Genomic DNA, 27,867 nt, shown 5'->3' on the forward strand with positions numbered 1-27,867 from the left:
CATTTGTGAGGGGCTTGGTCTCACTGGTGGAGTTGTCAGAGGGGGTAGACCAAGGGCTGTCGTGGCCCCAGGAGCTGGTGTCACCTGAGTCCATAAGAAGTCCCTTCTGGGCCAGCCAAGGACAGGGCCTCCCCTGCAGCCACCCCCGGGAGATATCCGTCTGCTGCATGTAACCGCCCCGCCCCGTATTCCAGGCGCCCACACCAATGCAAACACCAGGGGACAGGAGCCACAGGACCTGCACTGGGGGCCACCTAGCCAGCTCCACATCCCACTCCAAGGCCAGGCTCCCGGGGAGCTCGCCCGCCCTCCCCCAGACACGTTTGCATGCCATCGCCCCAGGGGCGACGCTAGCGGTGCGGGCACAGAAAGCGGAGGTGCCAGTGTGGGTGCCCGGCCAGGACTTCCACGTCACAAAGGCCAGGATCCCCCCCGCTCAGCTACCAAAGGGCAGGCAGCCGGTGGGCAGGGGTCGGGGAAAGCCCAGGTGCCAGCGGGCAGGGGCCTCCTTCCGAGCCCCCTCCAGCCCGCACCGACCGGCCCGGCTCGCGCTCCGGCCGGGAGCGACGCGTGCCCAGCGGAGGGCGGTCGCCGGGCCGGAGCCGGAGTCCCCCTTGCCGTCCCCCCATCGCTCCTTCCCTCGCCGCGAAGCACCGCCGGCACCAAATGGCAAAGCGCCGCTCCCCGCGCGGAGAGATGCGCCGCGGCGGCGGGACCGGCTGGGCGCCCCCGGCTGCGCCCAGCGCGGGGACCCGGCCCGGCCGCAGGCTGCGGTCCGCCCCGGTGTGGTCCTCCCGGGGCCGGGGCAGCGGCGGGAGCCGGGCCGAGCCCGGCCGGGCATGCGCGCTGGGCCTCCCTCCGTGAAGGTCAGCCCCGGGCCTAGCGGCAGGACTCGGAGCGGGGGGAGCGGGAGGCGGGAGCGGCGCGGAGGCTTAACTCCTTCCCTGCGGGAAGGTGGTCACGGGCTGCGCCGAGCGGAGTCCCACCCTCCCGGCTTCCGTGGAGGTCCCATTCCGAGGACCCCACACAGGGGAGGAGGGGAGGACGGAGGAAGAGGAGAGGCGGGAGGAGGGGGGCTGGGGAGGGAGGGGAGGAAGGCGGGGAGGAACAAAGGAACGCAGACTGAAGGGGGAGATCGCTTTCTGTTGCCCCCTTTTTCTCTACCCCAGCAATAAAGCTTTCCGAGGCAGAATGGAATGGCCCTCTTGGATTGGTGTGTGTGTGTGTGTGTGTGTGTGTGTGTGTGTGTGTGAGAGAGAGAGAGAGAGAGAGAGAGAGAGAGAGAGAGAGAGAGAGAGAATACGAATGAATGGGAATGAAGTGAAGCCACCAGGAGCTCTCAGGCTGACAGCCCCTGATTTCAGGGTCCTGGGCCGGCCATATACCCAGCCCCCACTTTGCCCCCTGCTCACTAAACCCCAGGGCAAGCCAGGGGGCCAGAGGCAGCTCTGCCCCAGCCTACCTGCCTGGCCCAAGTCCCTGCCCCAGGGAACCCTAGCTAGATGGAGGGGCCAGGCCCAGCTCCCAGAGATGAGTGGAGGGGAGTCTGCACCTTAATCCCACCTATAGTGAGGGGCCTCCTCCAGCCAACGCACAGGACAATGGCAGAGCAGACCCTGGGCAGGTGGCACTGTCCTCCACTCCTCCCTGCCCAGGCCAGAGCAGTGGTGCAGGGACCTCTCTTCATGCAAGAATGTTTCTGTGCCCAGGACGCCATCTGCTACTATTACGGGGCTGTCTGCCTCTCTGTGAGACTGCCTTTCTGTGTCAGCTTGCAAACACATATAAGAGAGACAAATATGACAGAAAGAAGCAAAAAGAAAACAAAAGTAGGACATCAAAATAGTGCGGGACCATTGCCCCTCAGCTCCTCAGGAGTAAAAGGATTCCACAAGAGACACAGGAACCAAGGCAGACAGATGGGAAAGAGAGGGAGACAGACAAGAAGCAAGGACCATGCCGAGCCAGGGGTGCTGCTAATCTACAAAGGAACCGGGTCCCTGACCCCCACACACCTCCGCTGACCCCTCACCAGGATGTGTCAGCTCCCGTGGAGGGGCACGGCCTTGCCTGTGGTCCCGAGGGCTGCACAGTCAGCAGGTGCAGGGAAAGGTTAGCCAGGTGAGGAAGTCCTTTCCCTCTTTGAGTGCGCAGGTTTCCTCAGTCTACGGGGGCTCCCTGCCCCGCTCCCTGCCCCTCACATACGGTGAGGGCAGACACCAGGATGCTGGAAGTGCCGGTCAGGGAGGGGAGGAAAGCTGAGGCTCTGGGGCCTGAGCACGTGCCGCCCAGAGGGAAGGCACATTTCGGATTCACAGCCAGTTTTCTCTCACTCCCCTCTCCCATTCTTTAGGCAATAGTACATGCCCAACAGCTTGTGGCTTGGTGCAAAAAGGAGCCACACTGGCCTGGTCCCCATTCCAGCAAGGATGGGGATGGTCCTGAGTGGTGCTCTAACAGCCAGGCTGCCGCCTGCAGCCGATTGGGTGGGACCAGCATGGCTCTGCCACATCAGGCAGCGGGGACGTTCCCATAGAAACAGCCTCAGTCCCATAGTAACATCCTCACTCCTGGACCAGTTACATTTAGGGCAAATGCAAGGGGGATCAGGACTCACAGGCCGTTAAGACACCAAGCAGCAGCAGCAGCAGCACAGGTCTCTCTTTGCCTCCCTGAGGCCAGGAGCCTTCCTGGATCCATAGGGCTGGGAGCCCCACCCATCCTCACAAGACCCTCTCTCTACTGCCTTCCCTCCAGCTCTGCTCCTGCCATCTGCCAAATGCCTGAGGCTCCACAGAGTCACCTACCCCTCTTTATGTCCTTAACATCCTGGCCTGTCTCAAGTCTATCAACAGATGCTGGTCCAGTCCTCACTTCGTTCACTGCCAGGGAGGCTGGGGACCACATTCAGGCACAGCCTCAGGACCTCCTGTGGACACCCAGCTCTGCTCATGGCTGGCTACGCGTGGCCCTGGGAAGGCTGCCTCTTCCCCAAGTGTGATGTCCCCTGTGAATGAGATATGCTGCCTTACTCCAGACCTCCGAGAAAGCCAGAGGGCCTTGGCTGGCATGCCGGGGAAGGACAGTTGCCGCCCGTTGCCAGGCCTCAAGCATGGACCTGGCTGCACTTCCCGCTCCTCACCCTGAAAGACTCCTGAGGCCTCAGCCACTGCTCTGACCAGGGGGTCAGAGGGGTTTCTGTAGCCACTGCATTCTGAGGTCTGGGATATTACCCAAGCGAAGAGAACTGAAGAGAGAAAGGAATTCACCTGCATTTCCTTGAAGACATTTTTTGGGGAAATTAAATCAAATGGCGATAGACAGTGGAATGCGTAGATAAAACCTCCCTGGGGCAGCCCAGGGACCTGGCCTCCCAGCTATCTTCAGCGTCACCTGGAGCCAAGGGTGAGCCCTGCTCTCAGGTCTGAGATATACTTTCTCCTCTGCATCCATGGGGCCCAGGGGGCCCTGCCCTCTGCCCCTAACCCGGCCTCTGCCTCTCCACCCGTCTGTGCTCTACCTGTGGTGCGCCTGCCTTACTGCGCCCCGGAAAACCCACACTTCCCTCCCTCCTAGGCGGGCTCCGTAAGGCTCCAGCACCCTCTCTCTGCTCCCCTCTCCCTCCAACCGGAGCCCTCCGCTCTGTGGTCTGTCTTAAGTTAAATGTCCAACCCACTTGGCCACTTCTGTGAGCACCCCTTTTGCTTTCTGTGACAGAAGCTAGGCTCCCCTGGACAATGTTTCCCCAGAACTCCCTTCCTTCTGACCTTGAGGGGGCAGCACCACTCCTGGCCCATGGCAGCTGCTTCCAGGCCCCGGTTCTGCATCTTATCCCCCACCTGGTGCCTCCATTTCCTGGGGCTCCAGCTCCAGCTCACTGTCACTCCCGCCAAGGTAACCCCTGCCCTCTTCCTGCTGCTTTCAGACCCTCCGGTCTTGACTCCTTGGCCTCCTCACCACCAGCGATCCTCTCTCCTGACCACTCACACCCAGGTCATCGCTTGTGCCTCGTCATTCCAGGCACTGCAGTCCGCACCCCGGTATTCGTCTCAAGCACTCCACTCTCTGACCACTCTGTCCAGTGCCTCGACCCCCAAAACTCGTGACTCCACTGGAACCTCTGGCCCATTTCTCTGACCAACATCCCTCATTGCAATGACACCTGTATAGAGACTCTCTTCTTCTTCCAAGTTATGGTGAAATATATATATATAATAAGCATTCATTTAAACCTCCCTTGCATTTATATTCTTGACTGTCTTAAAAGTTATCTCCAGCTTCACTAACTCTTCCCCTGCCCCCAGCAGCTGGCTGTGGCCGGAGTAAAACATAACCTGCCTGGAACTGTCTCACTGTCACTTCAGGAGCACAGAGTTCAATGGCCTAGTGCCATCCTGGTCCGTTCATTTCCTTCCCTGGACCCACATCAACATGAGTTTTCTCCTTGTCCCTCCTCTGACTTCAAAATCCTCCTCCCCTATTCACTCCCAGAGGACAGGCATGCTTCTTGCTTCACTGAGAAAAATGAAAGAAACTTCCAGAGACTCCCACCAACCTCCGCTCTCCCAGCAGCTTTCTCCCGTTCCTATAGGAGACACCTGTGCTCTGGTCCAGAGCTGCCGTCCCTGGTATCCTGGCTCCTGTCCCCTCTCACACCCTCAAGGACGTTGCTCCAGCAGTTCTCTCCCACACCATCACATGGTCAGCCTTCCCCTCGTTCCTGGATGCCTCTTACCAGCATGCAAAGTCCTATCATTTCCCCATCTGCTCATCCTACCGGTCACTGCCCAGTTGCAATAAAACTTATCAAAAGAGTTATCTTCCCCCAAGCCCAATCCTTTCTGACATCCTACTCACGGATCCACTGGAAATGCTCCTGCCGGGGGCCACCCTCAGTTCTCAGGCATCATCTAGCTTAAGCATCTTCCTCATTCCATAGAGCTGGCCACTGTCTCCTCTTGGAAACACTCTCTAGCCTTGGCTCTAGAGAGCAGTCACCATCCGGTGGTCTGTGAGGTCCGAGAGGTTGTTGACCTCTGCTCTAGAGCACTCCCAGTTACCTTGGGTTTCCCTCTTTAAAAAAAAAAATATATAATATATATATATATATATATATATATATATATATATATATATACACATACACACACACACACACACACACACACACATATATATATATATTATTGATTTTTTACAGAGAGGAAGGGAGAGGAATAGAAAGTTAGAAACATTGATGAGAGAGAAACATCAATCAACTGCCTCCTGCACCCCCCCCACTGGGGATGTGCCCGCAACCAAGGTACATGCCCTTGACCGGAATCGAACCCGGGACCCTTCAGTCCGCAGGCCGATGCTCTATCCACTGAGCCAAACTGGTTTCAGCCTTGGGTTTCCCTCTTGCATCTCTTGCTGCCCCTTCTCACCTCCGGGGCTGTGCAGCTCATCTTTTCACTTTGGGCCCAGGCCTTGGTCCTCTTCACTTCTCCACAGTGTCTTCTTTGGTGACCTCATCCAATGTCATAGCTTTAAAGACCATCTATATGTTGACAAATACCAATGTTTTCCTCCCGAGCAGTCCCCTCTCCCAACTCTTAGATTTGGATATGCAATTGTCTGCTCAACATTTCCACCTGGATCATTCATAGATGCCACCTTCATATCCCCACAACAAACTCCTGATCTCTGTCCACCAACATTGGAGTGACCCTAGAATCCTGATTTCTCTCACATCCCACATCCAATCTGGAGGCAAGTCTTGTTGGCTCTGGATCCAACTCCTACCACCTGGTTCAATCTGTGAGTGGTGACTAGCTTGCTTCTAACCTGCACCAACAGTCTATTCTCAACTTGGCAACCAGAGTGGTCCTTTAAACAGGGAAATCAGCCTGGCCAGTGTTGCTAAGTGGATGAGTGTCGACTTGTGAACCAGGAGGTCACGGTTTGATTCCAGGTCAGGTCACATGTCTAGGTTACAGGCTTGATCCCCGGTTGGGAGGTGGGGGTTCAGGAGGCAGCTGATCAATGATTCTCTCTCATCATTGATGTTTCTTTCTTTTTTTTTCATCATTGATGTTTCTATTTCTCTCTCCCTTCCTCTCAGAAATAAATTAAAAAAATAAAAAGGGGAATCAGATCATATCACCTCTCTGCTTAAAACTCTCCCAAGACACCATATATATATATATATATATATATATATATATATATATATATATATATATATTGATTTCAGAGAGGAAAGGAGAGGGAGAGAGAGATAGAAACATCAATGATGAGAGAATCATTGATCAGCTGCCTCCTGCACACCCTCCACTGGGGATCGAGCCCGCAACCCGGGCATATGCCCTTGACTGGAATCAAACCTGGGACCCTTCAGTCTGCAGGTCGACACTCTTATCTACTGACCCAAATTGGCTAGGACCAAAATCCCCTTAGCTTATTTTGAGTAAGGACCAAGGTCCTGCAGGTCCCAGAACCCAGTCCCAACGCTACTCTCTGCTCCCTCTGTCCCTCACCTCCTGTCAGTCCTTCACTTGTCTGTGACCCAGCCTCTGGCCTCGTGGTGGTTCTTAAGAAACTCCAGGCAGGGGGCAGCCCTGGGGCTTTGTTCCCTCTGCCCGGGAGGCTCTTCTGCATGGCTAACTCTCTCATCTCCCTGAAGTCCCTGTTCAAATGTCCTCTTCTCAGTGGGTACAATCTGTCCACACCATTAAGAACTGCAGCCTTCCTCCCTCCGCAGTCACATCTCATAGTTCTCTCATCTCCCTTTGTGTTGCACACCTTCCACCATTCTATATCATGGACCTACTTAGTGTGTTAGTGTGTCACTCCTCTTTCCCTCTGTCTGCAGGGAAGCTCCAAAAAGGCAGGGGTCTTTCTGGCTTGTTCATGAATAAATTCCAAGTATCTGGCACATGGCAGAGACAGTGATTCCTCCAAGGCAAAGTCAATGGGGGATTTCTAGCATGCTTTCAAATGACACCTGTACATATGCTACAACCCGTGATCATGTCATGGCAATAGCATCATCTTAGGTCTGAACAGGACTTTACTGTTGGCCAGAGGGCACTGTCACGCACAGTAACCAGCCTACCCTCACAGAGACCCCATCAGGTGGGGGATGGGATTCCAGTTCTAAAGATAAGGAAAAGGGCTCTCAGAGCCATTGACTTGCCTGCAAATCCATCTCCCTACCTCAAGGTCCCTGGGTTTTCTCCATGCCAAGCTACCTCTCTGACATCTCCATGTAGAATGCCTGCCCACTGGGAATAATCACACACACACACACACACACACACACACACACCCCTCCACCTTCCCCAAACACCTGGCTTTTCGAGAAGAAAATCAAGATTCCCAGAAGCCTGTACATTTAAGCTGAATTACTCTCATTTATCTTTTAAAATTCACCCCAAAAGATCTCAAGCAGATTGTTTCAAACACCAGGAATACAAATTATAGGAATCTAAACAAATTTCAATGCATTTTTAGGAGGTTCCTTTAAGTCCTATGTGAGAATTATCCTTTAGTGACCAGGGGTCCTCAAACTTTTTAAAGTGGGGGCCAGATCACGGTCCCTCAGAGAGCTGGAGGGCCGGACTATATGAACTACTAATTCCTACTGTAACACCTCGGCTGCGCTCACTGCCCAAAAAACCTGGCGGGCCGGATCAGACTCCTCTGCGGGCCGCATGTGGCCCGCGGGCCGTAGTTTGAAGACCCCTGCGCCAACAAAATGAATCTTAGTTCAACTTTGAATTCGCCCTTTGCTCCTGTGGGTGGAGCAATGAGCAGTATGGTGGCTTCTCCTGGCCTTTCGGAAGGACACACGTGTGCATGTAACTCTTGGGCGGGAAACACACACACACACACACACACACACGATCACCAGAGCAACAATGCCTCTCTGTCCTCCACCTGGCCACCCCAGTTCGTGCTTCCTGCAGGGACCAGTTACCTAGCCATAGGCAGGTGGTGGTCTTGGGCAGACCCAGGGCCACCTTGTCCTGCCTTCCTAGGGCCACTTGGTGGCCACAGGTCTGAAGAACTCAATTTGGCCTCAGAAGGTAGGAGAAGTGATGTGAGCAAAGGCAAGAGGCTCCATCTGTACCAAGAGGACCCCAGGCTTCTTGGGGAGCCAGGGAAAGTATGTGGGGCTGAGAGGAGATGGGCCTGCTAGGGACCAGGGTTCGTAAAGCAGGGCTCAGTGTCTCCCAGGTCCCCACACAGCAGACCCTGAAGTCGGCAGACCGTGCTTTAGACCTGGGTCCCAATAGTGCAGTGACAGCCAAGAAACCCCATGAAGACTCCCCATGGATCAGATGAGGGGAGGATACAGGTGTTCTTGGGGCCTGGACCAGCTAGGTGCACCACCCCTGGTCTCCACAAACCTTTGTAAAAGAGTCTGCTTGGCACCCCCACCCTCCTGTATAAGGATTCCCCGCTCTGGGTAGCCCTGACCGTTTCCTTGCTCCTAGATCTAGGCTCTTGCCTTAGATATTGCAACCCCGCCTGTCTCAGCCCAGAGCTGTGACAATGGGCCCTGACTGCCCTGCCCACTGCCCACTGCTGCAGTGACTTACAGGGTACGCTGTGAGGGGACATGGGGAAGGCTGAACCCGGCTTTGTGAAATGCCTTATCCCTAGCAGGCCCATCTTCTCTCAACCCACAGACAGGTGCCTAGTTCCCCAAGAAATCTGAAGTCCTCTGGGGGCCTATCCTTCCCCAGGTCTTGAACTCACTGTTCTAGCGGGGTCTCTGCAGGCCCATGGGGTGGTAGCTCTGAGCTTCCACCTGAGATCAAGGCTTCTCAAGTCCTCGTGGCACTGTTGACATTTTGGGCTGGATAATTCTTGTGTGTGTGTGTGTGTGTGTGTGTGTGTGTGTGTGTAGTTGTGCCACGCATCATACAATGTTAAGACCATCCCTGGTCTCTATCCAGTAATTTCTACCACCACCTCACCCTCTAGTGCACATGTGTCAAACACAAGGCCCGTGGGCCAAATCCAGCCCGCCAGGCCTTGCAATGTGGCCCGCACCGCGCTGTCATCACTGCACTCCGCTGTCAGTTTATGAAATTGTCAGTTTATGACTGTTCAGTAAACCATTCGGCCCGCAATTTAGGCTGGATTTTAGATTTTGGCCCCTTCTCTGATTGAGTTCGACACCCCTACTCTAGTGGGACAAAAAAGTATCTCCAGACATGGTCCTTTGTCCCTGGAGGGGGAAACTGCCCCAGGGAACCACTGGCTGAGAACCACTGCCCCAGAGTCAGTCAGTGGTGGGTTCATGCCTGGCTCAGCCACTGATGCCCAAAACTTGTACAAGTTACCCAACCTGTCTAAGCCTCATTTTCTCCGTTTGCACAACAGGGAGCCCCCACCCTCCTCACAGTGGTGAGGTCACTTGTGTGCAGAATTCAGCATGGTGCCTGGCACAGGGTAGGCACTTCACGAGAGCTTGCTGCTGTTGCTGGGTTCCTGATGCTGCACCTCGCAAACACTCCCTTTCTCCCCACCCCCCGCTCCACTGCCACTACTCTGCTGACCTCTGGGTCCCTGTGGTCCTGCTGCGGACCAGCCCCCAGCTAGGGGAGCAGTGAAATCAGGGAGCCCTCGGAACTCTGCAGCTGTGCGGGGTCAGCCAGGTGATATTCATAGTGGCTAATTATGGGCGCCTGGAGGGGAGTCTGGGTTCTCCCCAAACCACCGGATGCTTCCTTGAACAGAGAAGGGCCATCAGTATGCAGCTGGGCCTTGCGTGGTTTGCCGTATACGTGGCTCAGGAACATGGTAGGCGCTGCAGGAAAGACGGGCAAGGGAGACACTTCAGGAGCCACCACAGCAAATCAATTGGGTTTAAATCCAGGAATAATTCTTAAGGCTGCTGTTGGCCCAGGGAACTGAGGTTTGGGAGCTGCTGCTGAAGGCACCGAGAGGCAAAGCAGGGTCTCCCCCTGCACTGTCCTTCCCCCCACCTCTTCCCTGCTCCCCCCCACCCCCCATGCTTAGTGAGCACCCCTCAGTGACTGCTTTGTGGGCAGTGCTGCTGATTCGATGCTAGACACCAGCCTCAGCCCTCGAGACACATGAGTTTAAGGACCGGAAAGGGGCTGATGGGACCGAAGGCCTTGACCTGCTGGGAGAGGCAAGAAGCTCATGTCTGCTGCCCCCACCCAGCCGCCAGGAAGGCTGCCGTTCCAGCACGAGGTAGTGCGTCCCATTCCAGAGCCCTGGGCAGAGCTGGTGAAGGAGGTCTCTCAGGCTGAAGCAGGTGAAGGAGGTCTCTTAGGGGAGCCTGGACCAGCACGGGGTGAGGAGGATGGCAGTCCTTGCGGAGGAGAGAGGGAATTACCCCTAACAGCTACCTCCTCGGGGGCTGTGGCTGGCGGTGCAGCGGGCCTCGTGTCAGTGGAGGAGAAGCCAGCAGCTGCAGCCCTGCCGAGCGTTCTGGGGCGCTGGCTGTGGGGTTGCCATGGGCTGGCTGCCAGTGTACCAGCGGCACATGGACTGTGTCAGCGGCACAGAAAGGAGGCCCCCTCGGGCTCCGCACAGTCCCACGAGGGGAGAGCTGGAGCCAGGTGGGAGTCTGTGTTCCAGCCACCGGGGCCAGGGATCCACAGTGGCAGGGAGTCCAACTGTCCCCGGGGGCCTTGGTTCTTCCCGTGGCGGGTGTACCCCAGGGTCAAACCTCCTAGAGGGGCTGGTCACTTAGCGCTCATCTCACTCCTGCAGAAGACAGGACTCCCGAGGCTGAAGGCCGCGATCACAGTCCCTTATGGGCTGGATTATGCTCCCCACAAAGCCATTTGTTGGGGATCCCACCGCACCTAGGGACGTGATCTTATTTGGAGACGTGGCATTTACAGAGGACATCAAGTTCAGATGGCCATTAGGTTGACTCTAATCCAATGTGACCGGCATTGTTAAGAAAGAGGGAACATTTGGACACAGAGGCTGACACACACAGAGGGGAGGTGATGCGAGGAGACATGGGAGAAGATGGCCATCTACAGGCCCCGCAGACAGGCCTTCCCCACAGGTCCTTCCTCACAGAACCCCGGAACAGACAACCCTGCTGACACCTTGATCCCAGGTGTCCAGCCTCTAGAGAACGCATTTCCATTGTTTCAGCCCTGGTCTGCGGTGCTGTGTGGCGGCCCTAGGCACTCATTACTAACTCACCCCAACGCTGCTCTTCACTCTCCCCACAGCAGTCTGTCCGTGACCTGCTGGCCAGTCCGTGGGCCAGCCATCCTGCTCCCACATCCTAAGTGTGGCCCATGGAACGATGTGTCCCTCAGGCACACCCAGGGCACAGCCTGGCCCAGAGGACCTGAGTCTGAGCGTTCACCCCACAGTCTACTGACACGAGGACAGCAGTGTGAAGTCACGTCAACCTGTCTGAGTCTCATTCTCTTCAATTTTAAAACGGCTATACCTTCGTCTCATTGGGCTACTGTCAATAGCAAAACAGTAATAGAGGACATGTGAAAATCCTCTTTAAGTCACAGCGGACTGAATGAAGTGCCGCTGCTAATGGATCACTCATTGGTAACCACCCTTCCCACGGTACTGAACTCACTGCCAATGAAAACCTCATTCTCTCCCTACTCCAACTGTGCCAAAGCCTGTCTCCCCATCCCATTCCTGTAATGCTGTCTTGTGGACTCAAGAACAGACACATATTTATTCCTGTTCATCTTCATCTTGTAAGCCTTGGGCCATTATTCTGGGTGAGAGCCTTTGAATCTCAGTTCCATTAGCCAATACATTTACTGTCCTTTCCAGCTGTGCGTCATTCATAAACCCAGTGAGCATAACCTCCCTTCCGCCAGGTCTTTGCTGAAGGCATTGAAAGAGGACAGGCACCAGGACAAAACCCTCTCTCCAGACAACCTACCTCCTCTGGGCTTAGTCTTCAACTGGCAGTAAATTTGCTCCATCATAGGAATACCCAGCCCATTGGTGGAGTATCATGTGGTAGTTTAGAATCAGCCACAGTGCCCTAGCCGGTTTGGCTCAGTGGATAGAGTGTCAGTCTGCAGATAGAGGGTGTTGGGTTTGACTGCGGTCAAGGGGGTTGCCTGGGCCTGGCCTGGGCCTGGTAGGGGCTCATGAAGGAAACAGCCAATCGATGTTTCTCTCTTTCCTTCCCTCTCCCACTCTCTCTAAAAATTAGTGAAAAAATACCATCAGGTGAGGATAAATAAATAATAAAATAAAATAAAATCAGCCACAGTAGGAGTATTTATACCATGGGAATTGGCAAACAATACGATCAGAGCTCAGCTCCCCCTTCCCAGCCACTTATTGGGTATTTAAACACACACCACTGTATCCAGACCACATTATGTGCCAAATTCAAAATATTGGGGAAGACTTTGTCAAATACGTTGGATACATGTTCAAATCACCATATATACCTTTGTGGAGCTTAAAAGCCTATAAAAACAATTTAATATTCATTATATAATCTGGTTCTTTCAACATCCCAGGAAGTGAAAGGCAGGATATTACTATACCATTTTTAAAAATGAGGGGCACAGGTTAATGATTGACACAGAGCCAGACAGCGAACTGGTGTGGAAGGCGGGGCCACTGCCCTGGTTTAAACACGGACAAGTTGAGAGGGGGTTCCACAGCAGCCCCACTCTCCCATCAGCAGCACACATTGAGGGTTAACGAGCAATGCTTCTCAGAATGGGATCCCTGACCGTTACTTGGGAAGGGGTCTTCACATTTGGCCAAGTTCTTCACGTTTTGTTTATAGCTCATTGATGACAAGAGATACCTAAAGTGGCAGCAGCTCTTAATGCAATGTTTCTCAAACTGAGGCCCTCAAGTTCTCGGGTGAGAAATGTCCTGAGCCTGAGGGATAAAAGAGGTGACGGGGGTAAGGAAAGTTCAAGATGGATGTTACAAATGGGGCAAGGCAGACAGCTCTCGCTTAGCCCATACTGTGTCCTACCTTAAAAACTGGCAGATTTCACATAGAGAAACATACTTCCAGAGTCTCTTAAACGGGAAACCTGGCAATATAAGCCCACCAAGGCCTCGGAACAGTCAGATGGAGGCTAGATGGGGGTGCCCCTTTTTGAAGGGGCAAGAGCTCTCTAATTCGCTCCTCCTCCTGATTCCCTGCTTTAGAGACCACAAGCTCTAATGCCCCTGGGGGCTCATCAATTAATGTAAATCAGTGGTCTGGGCCTTGAGCACCAGAACAATTAGCCTTTGACCTTTGGTCTCTGCTGCAGGTGCAGGGCCTGGCTGTTTCACTGTGGTCCCGGCCACACACACCTGAGAGCCAGATGTGGCAGAGAGACCCCACCTGCGACTCTAGCCCCGGCCATGCAGAGGTTACTTAACCTCTCTGTGCCTCAGTTTCTCACCTTAGAAACAATCAAGATAATAATGGCATTTGCCTGATAGTGTTGCAGTAAGGATAAATGTTAAACCATGACACATTCTAAAAACAGTTCCTGAATTTGCCACGAGCCCTCCATCAGCACTGGCTGCTATTATTCTAACTCCATGTGCTTTGCTCTGTTCCCTCCTGCAGGTGGTGCTCTAAGCCTCAGGTGCTGCTGAGGAAGTGAGGGGGGCCACTGGGTGGGCAGCTGTGGCGTGAGGGGGGTCTTGACAGGTAGAGCTATCATCTACTGAACAGGCACATTTTGGAAAGGGTTTCAAAGACAGAGTTTAATCTGAAGGGAAAGGCCAGGGTGAGATAAGGTAAGAGTCGGTAAAAATAGGGGCTCAGAGGGTAAACTGAGGCACAAAAATAAAAGCAAAATGATGTTTCCTGCTGGGTGGGAAAGTCAGATTTGTGACAAAACCAGGTCTCAGCTTCTTCCCTCTCTATTCAGGCTGCCACCCTAAGGGACCTCCCCCTCCTCCTGCCTCAAAGCAACCCACTTGCGGCCCTGCTGCTGATTCAGCTGCTGAAACCCAGCCAGATGTGTCCACAGCCCCAGAGAGCTGGGGGACCACAGGGTCTCTCCTGGACCCCCACACCAGTTCACTTCCAACTGAAAACTCTATCAGAGGAAAGAAGTTGAGCCTCTCAAATATGCAGATTACATCAGGCCGATGGAGAGCTACTGGCTGGGAAGATGACTGCACAGGCGTGGGACAAGGAGAAGGCACATGTTGGCTGGTGGGAGGGAGCCCAAAGGGCTCCTTACTGACCCCAGGCCTTATGAGCCAATGGTGGGGGTGGCCTGGAACCAGGGGAGACCCTGGGCACTGATAGAAAGTTGTGCTCTGGGGTCTACAGATGACACCTGGAGCCGGAACAGCCCTAGAAGGACATTTAACCCATGTACTGGGCTCTAAGTGTTCCTGACATTCACCACACACGAGGCCTTGGGTGCAGTGCTTATGGAAGGGGTGTTAAGTCCCACCTCACAGATGAAATACAGGTTTGAATCAATACAAAGCCTGGCACACCAGGCAGCCTCGCCCCCTCTGGCTGTCTCTCCCCAGAGGGCACCAAGGTCATGAACAGCCTGCACATGCCCCCAGGTAGGAACACTTGAAAAAGCCAGAACTGGATGTTCCCGAGAGCAGATACAGAGTGTGTGACAACTGTCTCCCGGTATCTGGGGGCGGCAAATGTCATGGAAGCAGAAATACTCTCCAAAGGGCAAGACCAAGGTCACCACAGAACAACCAAGGAAGGACTAGCCTTTGGAACATGGGGAACAGGTCCTGTTGGGGAGGGACTGCAGGGTGGAGGCCGAGAGCAGCTGGATGGAGCTGCTCAGGTGTTGGCAGGTCAAGGTGGGCAGGTAAGGAAGGCCCACGCGTGGGTCATGAGGGTGTGGAGCGGGCTTGGCCAACAGAAAAAGGGATGGCAGACTCATTTTAGGATCAGCTGTCAGGGCTACTCCTCTCTTCTCTGACTGCCTCATTTATTCACTCGCTCGTTCAATATTCTTGTGTGCTACGCGGAACGAGACAGATGCATGCATCTGTTCCTTTAAGAAGCTCTACAATGAACTATTTAAATTTCTGGTACATAAGAAAGTGGGACTGATTTTACATTAACCGGGGAGTAAAAACGTGTCCCCGGAAGGAGTGGCATTTAAGTCTGGCCTTGAGGAATGAGCATGCTCAGGCAGGAGAAGGGAGCTGAAGGAGTATTGCTGGCAAAGGGAATAACATGTGGGAAGGCCGTGATCGAGGGCAGTCATTTGAAGGCCATGAGGACATGGAAGACAGGCCAGGTTGTGTTTCAGGAAGTCTATTGTGAAAGCCCTAGTGGGTTGGGGTTTGGGGTAGGGGGTCAGACTGAGGTAGTTAGGTGGCTACCTCGGTGGTCTGGGCAAAAGATAGCAGCAGATGGACTAGGATGGTGACCTGGGAAATATGCAGATGGACTTGAGATGTGTCTAGGAAATAAAATCAAATAAAAGAATGAGGTGATTGGGTAGAGGAACCAAGATGCTGACATAAGTAAACACCGATACTCACTGCCTCCCACAGTCACATCAAAATCACAATGAAACTACAAAACAACCATTATTCAGAACTGCCTGAAAGCTGGCTGAATGGAAGTGCTACAATTAGGGAAGTAAAAAAGACAGCACATTGAGACTGATAGGAGGGATGGAGGCAGAACAGGCTGTTCATACACACATGTGCCTTTTTTTTTTTAAATTGCAAGAAATATCTTGGCTGCAGGGGCACCCCTGTGAGGAGTAAGGGTCCCAGCCCTGTATCAGGCCCCCAGTACAAGGTTCCAGAGCTGGTAAGAGAAGTCCCCATAACTTCAGGCTGTAAAAACCAGTACGGATTGTGGCTGAGTGACAAGGAGACCCAGAGACCTCCTTTTAAAAGGCCAGAGCATGAATTTACTTGGACTTAATCCCTCTGAGCTCCAGTGCTGGGTGGCTTTGGAGGACACTGGGACATACAGAGAGGATTGTTTGGCATGGTGGCAGGAACTCAGGGGTGGATTTCTCCCAGACAGGGAATGCTTGCAGGTGTCATTGTTCCAGTGCTGGGACCTCCTCTCCCCCTCTACTCCTCTCCGCTGCCCCCACTCCTATCCCTGGTCTCAGAGCTGACTGGCAGCCATATCTGAGTTTCCATCAGCCTGGCTCACACTGTTTGCTCCCCACTGGTGATTTCCTGAGACCCCGCCCCATCCAATTTGCAACCTCCCCCCAACCCCCCAAGCTGTTTGCTGTAGCTTTTCCATATGAAGGGCCTGTCCTGGCTAAGGTTTCAGACTTTGCTAAAAGCTCTCAAACAAGCAGCAGCTGGTGTCAGGGTGCCCCAAACCTATCAATAAAAGGCCCAATACCCAGGACTAGCTCTAGCCTGCCTTGCTTCACATCTTGGCCTCGCCTGGACACTTCATAAGCCCAATAAAAGTAGCAGCCACCTACAGACCTCTCTGTAGCTCCTTCCAGGCAGCCCCAGGCAGTGTCTGACTTTGCACCTCCTAGAAGGCCTCAGACCCAGTGTACCTGGTGGATAGCTTCAGACCATACCAGGTTGCAACTCTACACATCCACAAGCAACACACCCAAGAGGCAGATTCAGTGAGCACCAGTGGTATCTCCTGCACAGCTGCTCTTCCACTGTAGTTGCAGCTGGTTCTCACAGCCAATTTGGCCTAAAGGTCAGTCCCTCCCAGGGCCAACAGCAATCAAGGTTCAACTACAGGACTATGACACAGCCCACACAGGGCACAGCCCATACAGTGCCCAGTTCAGGTGACCTGAGAGGTTGAGCCACTGGGCCTTAAAGGATACCTATTACACAAGGGCACTGTACTAGTTCCAGAAGACATAGCAGATCTACCTAATACATAGAAACAAACACAAATGTAGAGATAAAGAAAAATGTAGAGATAAAGAAATATGTCACGAATGAAAGCAAGCAAACTGCTGGATACAGAGTTCAAAACCATGGTTATAAGGTTAATCAAGAATCTTAATGAGAGCTTCAAGGGACTTAGTGAGACTTTTAAGGATCTTAGTAAGAATTTCAAAAAACATGAAAGGCACCAGTCAGAAATTAAGCATATACTACTCAAATAAAGAATAATTTACAGGAGTTAAACAGTCAAGTAGAGGATTCCGAGAATCAAATCAACAATTTAGAATGTGAGGAAGGAAAAACCACCCAATCAGAAGTGCAAAAAGAAGGAAAAAAATTTAAAAATACATAAAGATAGTGTAAGGAGCCTCTGGGACAACTTGAAGACTACCAACGTTTGCATCATGGGGGTGCCAGAAGGAGAAGAGAAAGAGTTATTTGAAGATATAATGACAGAAAACTTCCCCTATCTGCTGAAAGAAATAGAGTTACAAGTCCATGAAGTGCAGAGAGTCCCAAACAAGAGGAACCCAAAGAAGCTCCACCAAGACACATCATAATTAAAATGCCAAGGGTAAAAGACCAAGAGAGAATCTTAAAAGCAGCAAGAGAAAAGCAGTTGGTTACCTATAAGGGAGCACCTATACGACTGTCAGCTGATTTTTCAACAGAAACTTTGCAGGTCAGAGGAGTGGCGATAAATATTTAAAGTGATGAATAGCAAGGAACTACAACCAAGATTATTCTAGCCAGCAAAGCTCTCATTTAGAATTGAAGGTCAGATAAAGAGCTTCACAGACAAGAAAATGCTAAAGTTCATCACCACCAAATCAGTATTACATGAAATGTTGAAGAAGAGGAGGAAGAAGAAGAAAAATATGAACATTAAAATGGCAATAAATACATATCTGTCACGTGGGAGGGCCCCGGGGCCTCTCGGTTCATGTGCTGTGCGCTAACGCTTTCTTGGCCGTACATTTCCTGTACTAACTACCCCCACCTCCTCCTGGAATGAGATGGGGCATCCTCCCGTCCTCGTTCTCTCCCTCCCGTCAGGCCCAGAATGCTCTGCAGTCTGGAGAGATGGTTGACATGGAGTGATCCAGGTTCGTAAATTCCAGCCAAGGCACTGGGATAAAGACCAGTTCAAATTTCCTGCAGGTTTGGGTCACAAAGAACTCAGGTTCACAGCTTGGGAAGCAAACCACGGGCCAGCCTGAGAGTAACTACTCTCCCATCGGGTCTGCACATACCTCACTCTGGGGGACACGGCCCCACAAAGTGTCCCTTAGCTGAGTGCCCACCAGAAGCAGCTGACCCCCTGGTGCAGCAATTGAAGAGAGTTCAGAATCCAGCCAAACCCGAGGGCCATTCAGCTCCCAGCGACACCTCCGGCCCATTAGCTTTGCCAGTTAACAGCTCACTGAGAGGAGCTCTCACTTGCCATCACACCATGAAGCGCTGGGTGGGCGGGGGCGGGTGACAGCCCCAGCTCTGCGAGGCTGGTCCAGACACCAGCCAGCTCAGAGCTTGTCAGCATCCGAGTGACAGCACGTGCCCCATTGCCAGGCGTCCAGGCCTGCTCCACACCCACCACTGTGCACACTGAATGAAGGCCAATCTAGGTGATGGTGACTCTAAAACAAACTGCCAGGAACTTCCTCTAGCACCTGACTCCTCACCGCCGTCCGCACGTGGGGAGGTTGGGGCTCCTGACTTCTAGATAAGCCTTACATTCTCCTTGTGACTGGGGCCGGGTGTCACCAGGGTGTATTCACCGTCCCAGGGCCTCCCAGCCTCCCAGTGTTCTCGAGCCTCCCCTTCCCGACTGTCCGTCCTCACAGCCTGAGGAGCCTGCCCACTGCTGCTGGGAGCCCCTCAGGGCTTAGCTCAGTGCACCCCCAATCGGTGGAAATGTACGAGGCCTTACCATGTGGGGACCCGACTCTGGCGTATCTCCCAGGGGCCTCAGCTGCCTCCCACGCATGGGACCTGACCCATGGGACCTGGCCTCAGATACCCTAGAACTTAAGAGCACCCAGGAAGAACGTGTGTGGGACACTTGCTCGTAGCTTTCCTCTAGAATTCCGCATTAAAAACGGCCCCACAAGCTGAGGGATCGGTCCCCACTTCACCTCAGACAGTGCTCAGGCTGGGGCAGAGGGTGGGACCTCTGTTTGGGGCCTTGACTGCCCTGCCCCTCACTGCATTTATCCCAGGGAGGCAGCAGCAGGCGTGGAGCTCACGGCCCCCCTGCTCCATCCTCTGGCTGCCAGCAGCCAGGGCTCACCGTGGGCCACAGGGTGTGAACAGCCACACCCGCAGGCGGAGCTCCTTAGCAGCTTCTGAGGAAGAAGCTGAGAAAGGCGCCTCACCCAGCCCCCCTGACTGCCACCTCGCGTTGCCCATCCAGGGCTTCACGTGCCCCTCTCAGAGCCCGGGCACTTCCTGCGGGCTGGCCTGTCAGCCCCTCCTGCGGGGACTGGGTCTCCCAGGCCGTGCCAGGTGACCCCACCAGCGAGGGCCGTAGGCGGAGCACAGACCAGCCGCGGGCTTCAGACCGGCGCCTGCCCCTCCCCACGGATGAACAGGCTCTGGGGGGCGGGCTTTCCATGCGGAGCCTCAGGGTGTCCTTCGGGACCAGGGGGACTGGTGTGGGCTAGCCAGGCCATCCTCCTCTCCCTCTGCCAGGAGGAGGCCAGGGGTCCAGCTCCCCCGGGGGCACGGAGCACCTCTGAGCCGCAGGCCTGCCTGGTGGCCCCACAGGGCTGGCCCCCAAGGCCGTGGGCAGGCTGCTGCCTCCTCCTGCTGAGAACCTCCCCAGCAGGTCTGGGGCAGGTTCCTGGAGGCCACGGTGCCAGGGCCAGCAGGTTCCTCCCAGCAGGGGGAGCGCGTGTGTGCACAGGGGGTGTTCACACGTGGGGGAGAGAGGAGATGAGTGTCGGGGTGTCTGTTGGTGGGAAGGAAGTGGTACACGCCATGGACACAGACATCTTTACCTGAACCAAAGCACGGCTTCAGGCTTGCCTGCCCCGGCTCTGCTGGCTCTGCGGCAGGACCAGGGACAGGAGTGGGGAAGGCGGAGGGTGTGCCCGCGGGGCCTGGGCCGAGGCTCCAGCTGAGCAAGGGCTGAGAAGAGGCACCGCCATGGTCTGGCTGGGACGGAGGTGCCAGGAGGGGCCAGACGCCTCTCAGTTGGGCCCCGGGGCTCCTGCTCCTAGCACCTACCTGTACCACGGTGGGTGGGTGCTGAAGGCCTGGAGTCATGGGTGGCAGGGTCCTGCAGCAGGGCACTCATCCAGTGCCCCCTCGGGGTCCGGGCCCAGAGCCCACCTCGCCTGCAGCTCCAAGCGCCATGCTGAGGAGGACCTGAAAGGAGAGGGCAGTGGGAGGCCGCAGCCCCAGCCCCAGGCAGGTTCCAGGGCCCCAGGAGGCTGGGAAGACAGTTGAGGGGCCACATGGACCAGCCCCCGACAGGAAGTGACCGGACGGAGGTGGTGGTGAGGGCCCAGGCAGTGTGCGGGCAGGAAGAAGAGCAGGGGAGGGGGCAGTGTGCGGGCAGGAAGCCGTCACACACGGGCCTCCGAGGACAGAGCCGAGACAGAGCCGAACCCAGGCAGGCCCAGGTTCCTTCGGGGCCGAAGCTCTGGGGACCTGGCGATGTGTGTGTGGGGACTGGGCATTGAGGTGAATGAAGGGTCTGACCGGGGGAGGATGGGACTGGTGGCTTCGGGTCACCCCTCGGCCCTCCTGGGGGACTGCAGGTGCAGCAGGTGGTAGTGTCAGCCGTCCCCTCCGTTCGCCCTGTGGGCCTGGGCTTCGGGGAGGCCAGTGCGCAGGTCCCCGGCAGACGGTGGATGTGGGATTGAGGAGAGGGTGGTGCCGTAGATAGGGGCGGGGAGTGGAGGGCTTGAGAGTGGCTCAGGGTCATGTGCAGGGGTGGTAGCCAGGGGGTGACTCTGGGCAGGGTGAGGAGGAAGGCAAGGCCACGGAAAGGGAGATGCGAACAGGGGAGAGATTACCAGCCCAGGATCGGGGGAGGTGCCCTGCAGGAAGGTGGGAGAGAAACACCTGAATGGGAGAGAGTCACAGGCAGGAGGGTGCTAAGAGACCGGGAGGTGCCAGGCAGGGGGAGGAGGGGAGGTGCCAGGCAGGGGGAGGAGGGAGGTGCCAGGCAGGGGGAGGAGGGAGGTGCCAGGCAGGGGGAGGAGGGAGGTGCCAGGCAGGGGGAGGAGGGGAGGTGCCAGGCAGGGGAGGTGCCAGGCAGGATGTGAGGAGGAAGATACCAGGCAGGGGGAAGAGGGAAGATGCCAGGTAGGATGTGAGGAGGGAAGATGCCAGGCAGGGGGGAGGAGGGGAGGTGCCAGGCAGGGGGAGGAGGGGAGGTGCCAGGCAGGGGGAGGAGGGAGGTGCCAGGCAGGGGGAGGAGGGAGGTGCCAGGCAGGGGGAGGAGGGAGGTGCCAGGCAGGGGAGGTGCCAGGCAGGGGAGGTGCCAGGCAGGGGAGGTGCCAGGCAGGGGGGAGGAGGGAAGATGCCAGGCAGGGGGGAGGAGGGAAGATGCCAGGCAGGGGGGAGGAGGGAAGATGCCAGGCAGGATGTGAGGAGGAAGATACCAGGCAAGGGGGAGGAGGGAAGATGCCAGGTAGGATGTGAGGAGGGAAGATGCCAGGCAGGGGGGAGGAGGGGAGGTGCCAGGCAGGGGAGGTGCCAGGCAGGGGGCAGGAGGGAGGTGCCAGGCAGGGGGCAGGAGGGAGGTGCCAGGCAGGATGGGAGGAGAGAAGATGCCAGGCAGGGGGAGGAGGGAGGTGCTGACAGGATGGGAAGTGGGAAGGTGCCAGGCAGGGGGAGGGGGGGAGGTGCCAGGCAGAGGTGTAGGGCAGAGAGCAAAGATGCCAGACAAGAGTTGAATGGGAAAGTGCTAGGCAGAGGGGAGGTGACAGGAAGGAGGAGGTGGAGGAGGGAAGGTGCCAGACTGGAGGGAGGGGAGTATGGACCAGGGGGAGGGGAAATGCGGGGGCGGGGGGGGGCATGGAAAGGTATCATGTAGGGAAAGAGGGGTGGCGGTGGGAATTTGACATCATGGAAGAGGGGCCAGACAGAGGACAGGAGGAAGAGGTTCCAGGCTGGGCTGGGGTGCCAGGCAGCGAGCAGGAAGGAAGAGTCAGGAGTGGGGGAGACCTCAGGAAAGGGAGGGAGCATCCAGGCAGGGAGAAGGGGGATGCCAGGTAAGGGGAAGGTGCCAGGCAAGGGATAAAGAGGTGGATGCCAGGCAGGGGAAGAGGGATGCCAGCCCTGGGGAAGGGATGCCAGGCAAGCGGGAGGAGAGGGGAAACTAGGCAGGGGGGAGGAGGGATGCCAGGCAGGAGAAGGAGGGGTGATGCCAACAGAGGCAAGGCGGGTACTTCCAGGCAGGGAAGGCGGGCGGGGGCCTGGAGGCCGAGCCGCGTGGGTCGCTCACCTGCTCCCCCCGGACGCCGGGCGCGCGGCCGCCTGCTCCCGCTCAGCGATCGGCTTGGCCGGCGCCTGCGCCGCTGCAGCCCGAGACGGGGAGGCGCAGGGAGCGTCTGCAAAGAGCCAGGAGCGCAATGATGAGTTAGGGATCGGAGCAGGCGCCGTTGCCCATCTAACCGACCGTGTGGTCCTGGCCTGGGCACAAAGGCGCCTCAGGTCTGCACATGCACTTGGCGCCCACGGGTGCACACGCCGTCAGAGCGTTCTATGTGACCCGAGACAGTGTGCACTTCAGGGCCGCAAACACGCGCGCGCGCACACATACACACACACACACACACACACACACACACACACGCATGCACACACACGCGCGCACACACACACGCACACGCACACACACACGCGCGCGCGCGCGCGCACACACTTTGGCGGGGAGGGTGTGTGTGTGGAGGGGGTTCCACGCCAGGTTCAGGGTCAGGCTCTGATGCCCCCTCCCTCTCCCCAAACTTTAGGAGCTCGCCCACCTGGTCTAATCCAGGCCCCTGGTCACCTTCGCTCATGTCCCTGCAGGCACTCTGACAGCCCAGAGGCGGCCTTTCTGGGCATCCAGCCAGCCCAGGGGTTCCGATCACTCCGTGAGCACTCTGAGTACTCACGTCAACAGAATCATATAGCATTTGTTCTTTTGTGTCTGGCTTATTTCACTTAACATAACACCCCCAAGGTTCACCCGCATTGTAGCCCGGGTCAGGATTTCCTTCCCTGTAACTCTGAGGAAGATCCCCCTGCATGTGCGATACAGTGTGTACATCCAGACCACACTGTTCATCTGTTCACCGTTCACCGTCTGTGGAGGACTGGGCTGCTTCCACCTCTGGCCGCTGTGAGCACCGGTAACGCTGCTACAGCCCTTCAAAAAGACGCACATTAACCCTCAGAAATGCCCTCAGCTCAGCCCCGGAAGGTGTTCCGTTCCTCCCAGCCCCATGGCACTCGATGCCTCACCCCGCGCTCCTGCTGGGGAGGAGATGTGCGTGCAGTGAGTCCCACTACCTTCCCGGGATGCTGGCTGTGGACCAGGGACGCCTGGTGGTGCAGGGAAGAGTGTGGCGGCGGGTACTGTGATGTGGGAAAGCTTGCTGAGTGACCTGGAGGACAGACGGACAGCTGACTGGATAGTGGGGCTTGAGTGGCTTCCCATGACAGGGGCCCTGGTGCCCCAGGTCAGTGCTGGGTCCATCCTCTGGGCCAAGAAGAGCTCATTTAGACAGTATCCAGCCTCTTGCTGCCAACCCCTCCCCTCCCACCACCAGCTAGTAACTTGGAGGGATAAGCTTCTCAGAATGAGTCCTTCCGATGGGACAGATGGTTAGTTTCAAAAGTGAGCAGAGGTAGCCCTAACTGGTTTGGCTCAGTGGATAGAGCGTCAGCCAGACTGAAGGGTCCCAAGTTTGATTCCAGTCAAGGGCATGTACCTTGGTTGCAGACACATCCCCAGTGGGGAGTGTGCAAGAGGCAGCTGATGGATGTTTCTAACACTCTATCCCTTTCCCTCCCTCTCTGTAAAAAATCAATAAAATATATATATTTTTAAAAGTGAGCAGAGGTGGTTCTGACGTAAGGGTGTGTGTGGTGGGGTCATCAGAGGAGCCCCCAGAGGGAGAGCAGGCAGCGAGGGCACAACTGGGGGCAGCAGCAGGCAGCAGACCAAGAACAGGCCTAGGCCTGGCCCAGAGGGGCAGACAGAGCAGCCACAGGGGCAGTCCCGCCTCCTCTGACCCTACCTGTGCCCCCTTCTCCTCCTCCCTCTCAGAGTCTGTAAGGAAACCGCCAGGCAGCCTGGATCAGGTGAGATTATCAGGGATTAAGCCAAAAGCCCTTCCACTTACTTCCCAGGTGGGCGGCCGCGTGCCTCTTTCCCAGCACTTACCACCCTGACTGTAAGTCACTGTTCCCTTGCCATTATCCCTCAGGACTGCGAGCTCAGCAAGGTGGGACTGGGGCTTCTTGGCCCGCACACCCAGAAGCCAGCACACGCCTGGCACAGAGTCAGGAAGGGTTTGAGGATGCAGAAAGGGGGCCATGGCTGTGGAAGGGGTGGCAGTGCAGCCCAGGAGAGCCGGGGGGCGGGGCTGAACCAGAGGCTGGGGTACACCAGACTTGAGATAAAGGGCCGAGACTCAGTCCCGGGTGAGGCCCTAGGCTGTTCATGTGTCACCTCTTGTACAGCAAGAATTGGAACAGCCTAAATGTTCATCAACAGGTGGCAGGTTAACTAAATGGTGTGACAAACATAACCAGGTGATAAGAGGCAGAATAAACAGATGGCATGATCAATACATCATTCAATGAATGTTACCAAACAATGGGAAAGCTCTCTATGTACTGACAGAGAAGGATCTCAAAGGTAAGGTGTGTGGAAAAGTGCAAGGTGTGCAGAAGAGCATGTAAAGCATGCTAATGTGTGTGCATGCATCACACACACTCACACGCACTCGCACTCACACGCACTCACACTCACACGCACTCACACACACATACTCACACGCACTCACACACTCACACTCACTCACACGCATTCACACGCACTCACACGCACTCACACACTCACACTCACATGCAATCACACACACTCACATGCACTCACAGTCCTCTGGAAGGGTACAAAAGGAACTGGTCACAGAGGTTGCCTCTGGTGAGGGCCTGGAGGATGGGGTTGGGAGGGATAAGAGATATGAATTTAGAATATTTTATCCATTCAAAACATAAGTAAAAAGTTTACAAAAATCATCTATATCATCATTTTGATTTTCGATGTATTCTGAGCACCCTCTATGTAAGCTCAGACCACAGAGCTGTGCCTCTGACCGTGAACCCATAGGGACCCTTTGTTAATTTCCCATGTTCGTTTTGCCTTCCTTCCTCCAGCCTGTATTCCTGGCAGGCACCACACCGGGCTCTGCGGGGCAGGGAGGAATGAGCGCTCTCAACCAGACGGGAGAGATTAATACACATAAACAACTCACCGCACAGGGAGAAGGGACGATGTGCATGCAGCCACCGAAGCTGGTGTGAATGCTGCAGGGGCCAGCAATAGAATGGAGGTCACCGGGAGGTGGGGGGAGGAGAAGGAATGGGGAGTTTGTGTTAAACGGAAACAGTGTTTGTTTGTTTGTTTGTTTGTTTGTTTTTATTTTAGAGGGAGAGAAAGGGAGAAGGATAGAAACATTATTGATTAGCTGCCTACCTGGGCATGTGCCTTGACTGACAATAGAAACAGTGACTTCTTGGTTCATGGGTAGACACTCAGCCATGGAGCCACATCGGCTGGGCTGGGGAGTTTCGGTTTCATGAGAGTAAGTAGTTCTGGAGATGGTGGTGGTGGCTGCACAACAATATGAATGTATTGAATACTGCTGAACTGTGCACTTAAACATGGTTCGGATGGTAAATTCTGTTACTTGTATTTTACCACAACTTACAAAATGTTTAATTGCTAGCAAAAAGAGGTGAAGAGGCGTTCATCACGTGTCCAGCACCGTATCTGAGCTTGGTCTTCCAAACAACCCTGCATTTACAGAAGGTCCACCGCGAAGCTCAGGGAAGTGGAATGACAGGTCTGAGGCCACAGAACTAGCACGTGGCAGAGCTGGGATTCAAATCCACACCCCCCAGGCTTCTTCCCAACCACACAGGCAACCCTGGGCCGACCGATTCCAGTCTGGACGGGCTGCCCACAGCTGTCATCCTGGAATTGCCTTTCAACATAGTCTTGAAAATTTCCTTCCTCTCTCTACTGTTCTTTCACTCGTTCATCAAATAAGTGTTGAGTGCTGGCCTGCACCTGGCATTGTGCCAGGCACTGGGATACTGCGATGAACAAAATGAACCCAACAGCTCTGCACACTTAGAACTTAGCTTCAAATGGGAGAGACAGACAACAGGTAAAAAAACATATGTGGGTGTTATTCCAGGCATGCAAGGCTGGCTCAATATTAAAAATTCCATCAATGTAACCTACCATACTAACAGACTAAGAAAGAAAAAATCACAAAATCACATCAACCACTACAGAAAAAGCATTTGACAAAATTCAACACCAAAATGACAGATAGCTCCCAAAGATATATCCACCTAATAACACCCAGAACTGGTTGGTATTAAAATGTTTGAAAAAATATCTTTGCAGGTGTGATTAAATTTAAAAATGTGATTAAATTTAAAAGGATCCTAAAATGGGATTATCTGGATGAGTTCTAAATGCCATCACAGATGTTCTTATAAGTGAGAGGCAGAAGAACATTACACAGACAAAACACACACACACACACACACACACAAACACACACGCGCACACACGCACACACGCACACATGCACACGCACGCGCACATGCGCACACACCAGAGAAGGTGATGTGAGGATATGGCAGAGAAAGACTCAGCGGATGGGCTGCGGAAGCTGGAAGAGGTAAGGAACATTGAGCTCCTGGAGCCCCCAGAGGGAGCACCTTGATTTAGGACTTCTGGCCTCTAGAACTGCGAGGAAATACATTTCTATTATTTTAAACCACCCAGTTGGTGATAATTTGTACAGTAATATAACTGTATATTGCAGTACAGTTTTGCAAGATATTATCATTGGGAGAAGCGGATACATATGTTTGTTGTGAAACTATCACATCAATCAAGATAATGAAATTGTGAATCTATCATCCCCTGTGATGGTTAATTTTATGTTTCAGCTTGAGTAGGTCATGGGGCACCCAGATATTTGGTAAAAAATTTTAATGGGTGGTTCTGAATGAAATAAAAATTTGAATCAGTACACTGAATAAAGAAGATTGCCCTCCCCAGTGTGGGTGGGCCTCATCCAATTCAATGGAGCCCTGAATAAAACAAAAAGGCAAGGTGACAGAACCAAGATGGCGGCGTAGGTAAACACCTGTACTCTCCGCCTCCCACAACCACATCAAAATTACAACTAAAATACCGAACAGCAAGCATTCAGGACCTGCTTAAAGCTGGCTGAATGAAGTCCTACAACCAGAGAAGTAAAGAAGAAAACACATTGAGACTGGTAGGAGGGGCAGAGGTGCAAAATGGGCGGTTTGACACCACGTGTGGCATATTTCTTAATCAGGAGGGATATCTTGGCTGCAGAGGCCCCCTGTGAGGAGCAAGGAGACCCAGCCCCACACCAGCCCCCCAGCTCAGTGTTCCAGAGCTGGGGAGAGAAGTCCCCATAACTGTGGGCTGTAAAAATCAAGGGATTGTGGCTGAGTAACACGGAGGCTGCTGGAGACCCAAGTGTTTCTCTCTCTCTCTCTCTCTCTCTCTTTTTAATGTATCTTTATTGATTTCACAGAGGAAGGGAGCGGGAGAGAGAGATAGAAATATCAATGATGAGAGCGAGGCATTGATTGGCTCCCTCCTATACACCCCACACTGGGGATTGAGCCCACAACCCAGGCATGTGCCCTACTGGGAATCGAACTGTGACCTCCTGGTTCATAGGTCAATGCTCAACCACTGAGGCATGCTGGTGGGGCCCAGGTGTTCCTCTTAAAGGGCTGGTG

At 54.6% G+C, this 27,867-nt stretch overlaps 1 protein-coding gene across 1 annotated transcript in view; it reads right to left on the bottom strand.

Moving 5' to 3' along the window:
• Positions 1-22,385, bottom strand: part of SMARCD3 (SWI/SNF related BAF chromatin remodeling complex subunit D3) — a 35,805-nt gene extending 13,420 nt beyond the window's left edge. Inside the window, exons 1-2 of the mRNA XM_084897541.1 lie at positions 22,295-22,385; positions 20,065-20,205 (exon numbers count right to left, since the gene is read on the bottom strand). Of these exons, the coding sequence (XP_084753667.1) occupies positions 20,065-20,103 (39 nt within the window). The 5' untranslated portion in view covers positions 20,104-20,205; positions 22,295-22,385. The remainder of the gene's footprint in view (positions 1-20,064; positions 20,206-22,294) is intronic.
• Positions 22,386-27,867: the final 5,482 nt, after the last annotated feature.

This window comes from Pipistrellus hanaki (assembly GCF_964339955.1).
Source record: "Pipistrellus hanaki genome assembly, chromosome: 10".
Classification (NCBI taxonomy): Eukaryota; Metazoa; Chordata; class Mammalia; order Chiroptera; family Vespertilionidae; genus Pipistrellus; species Pipistrellus hanaki.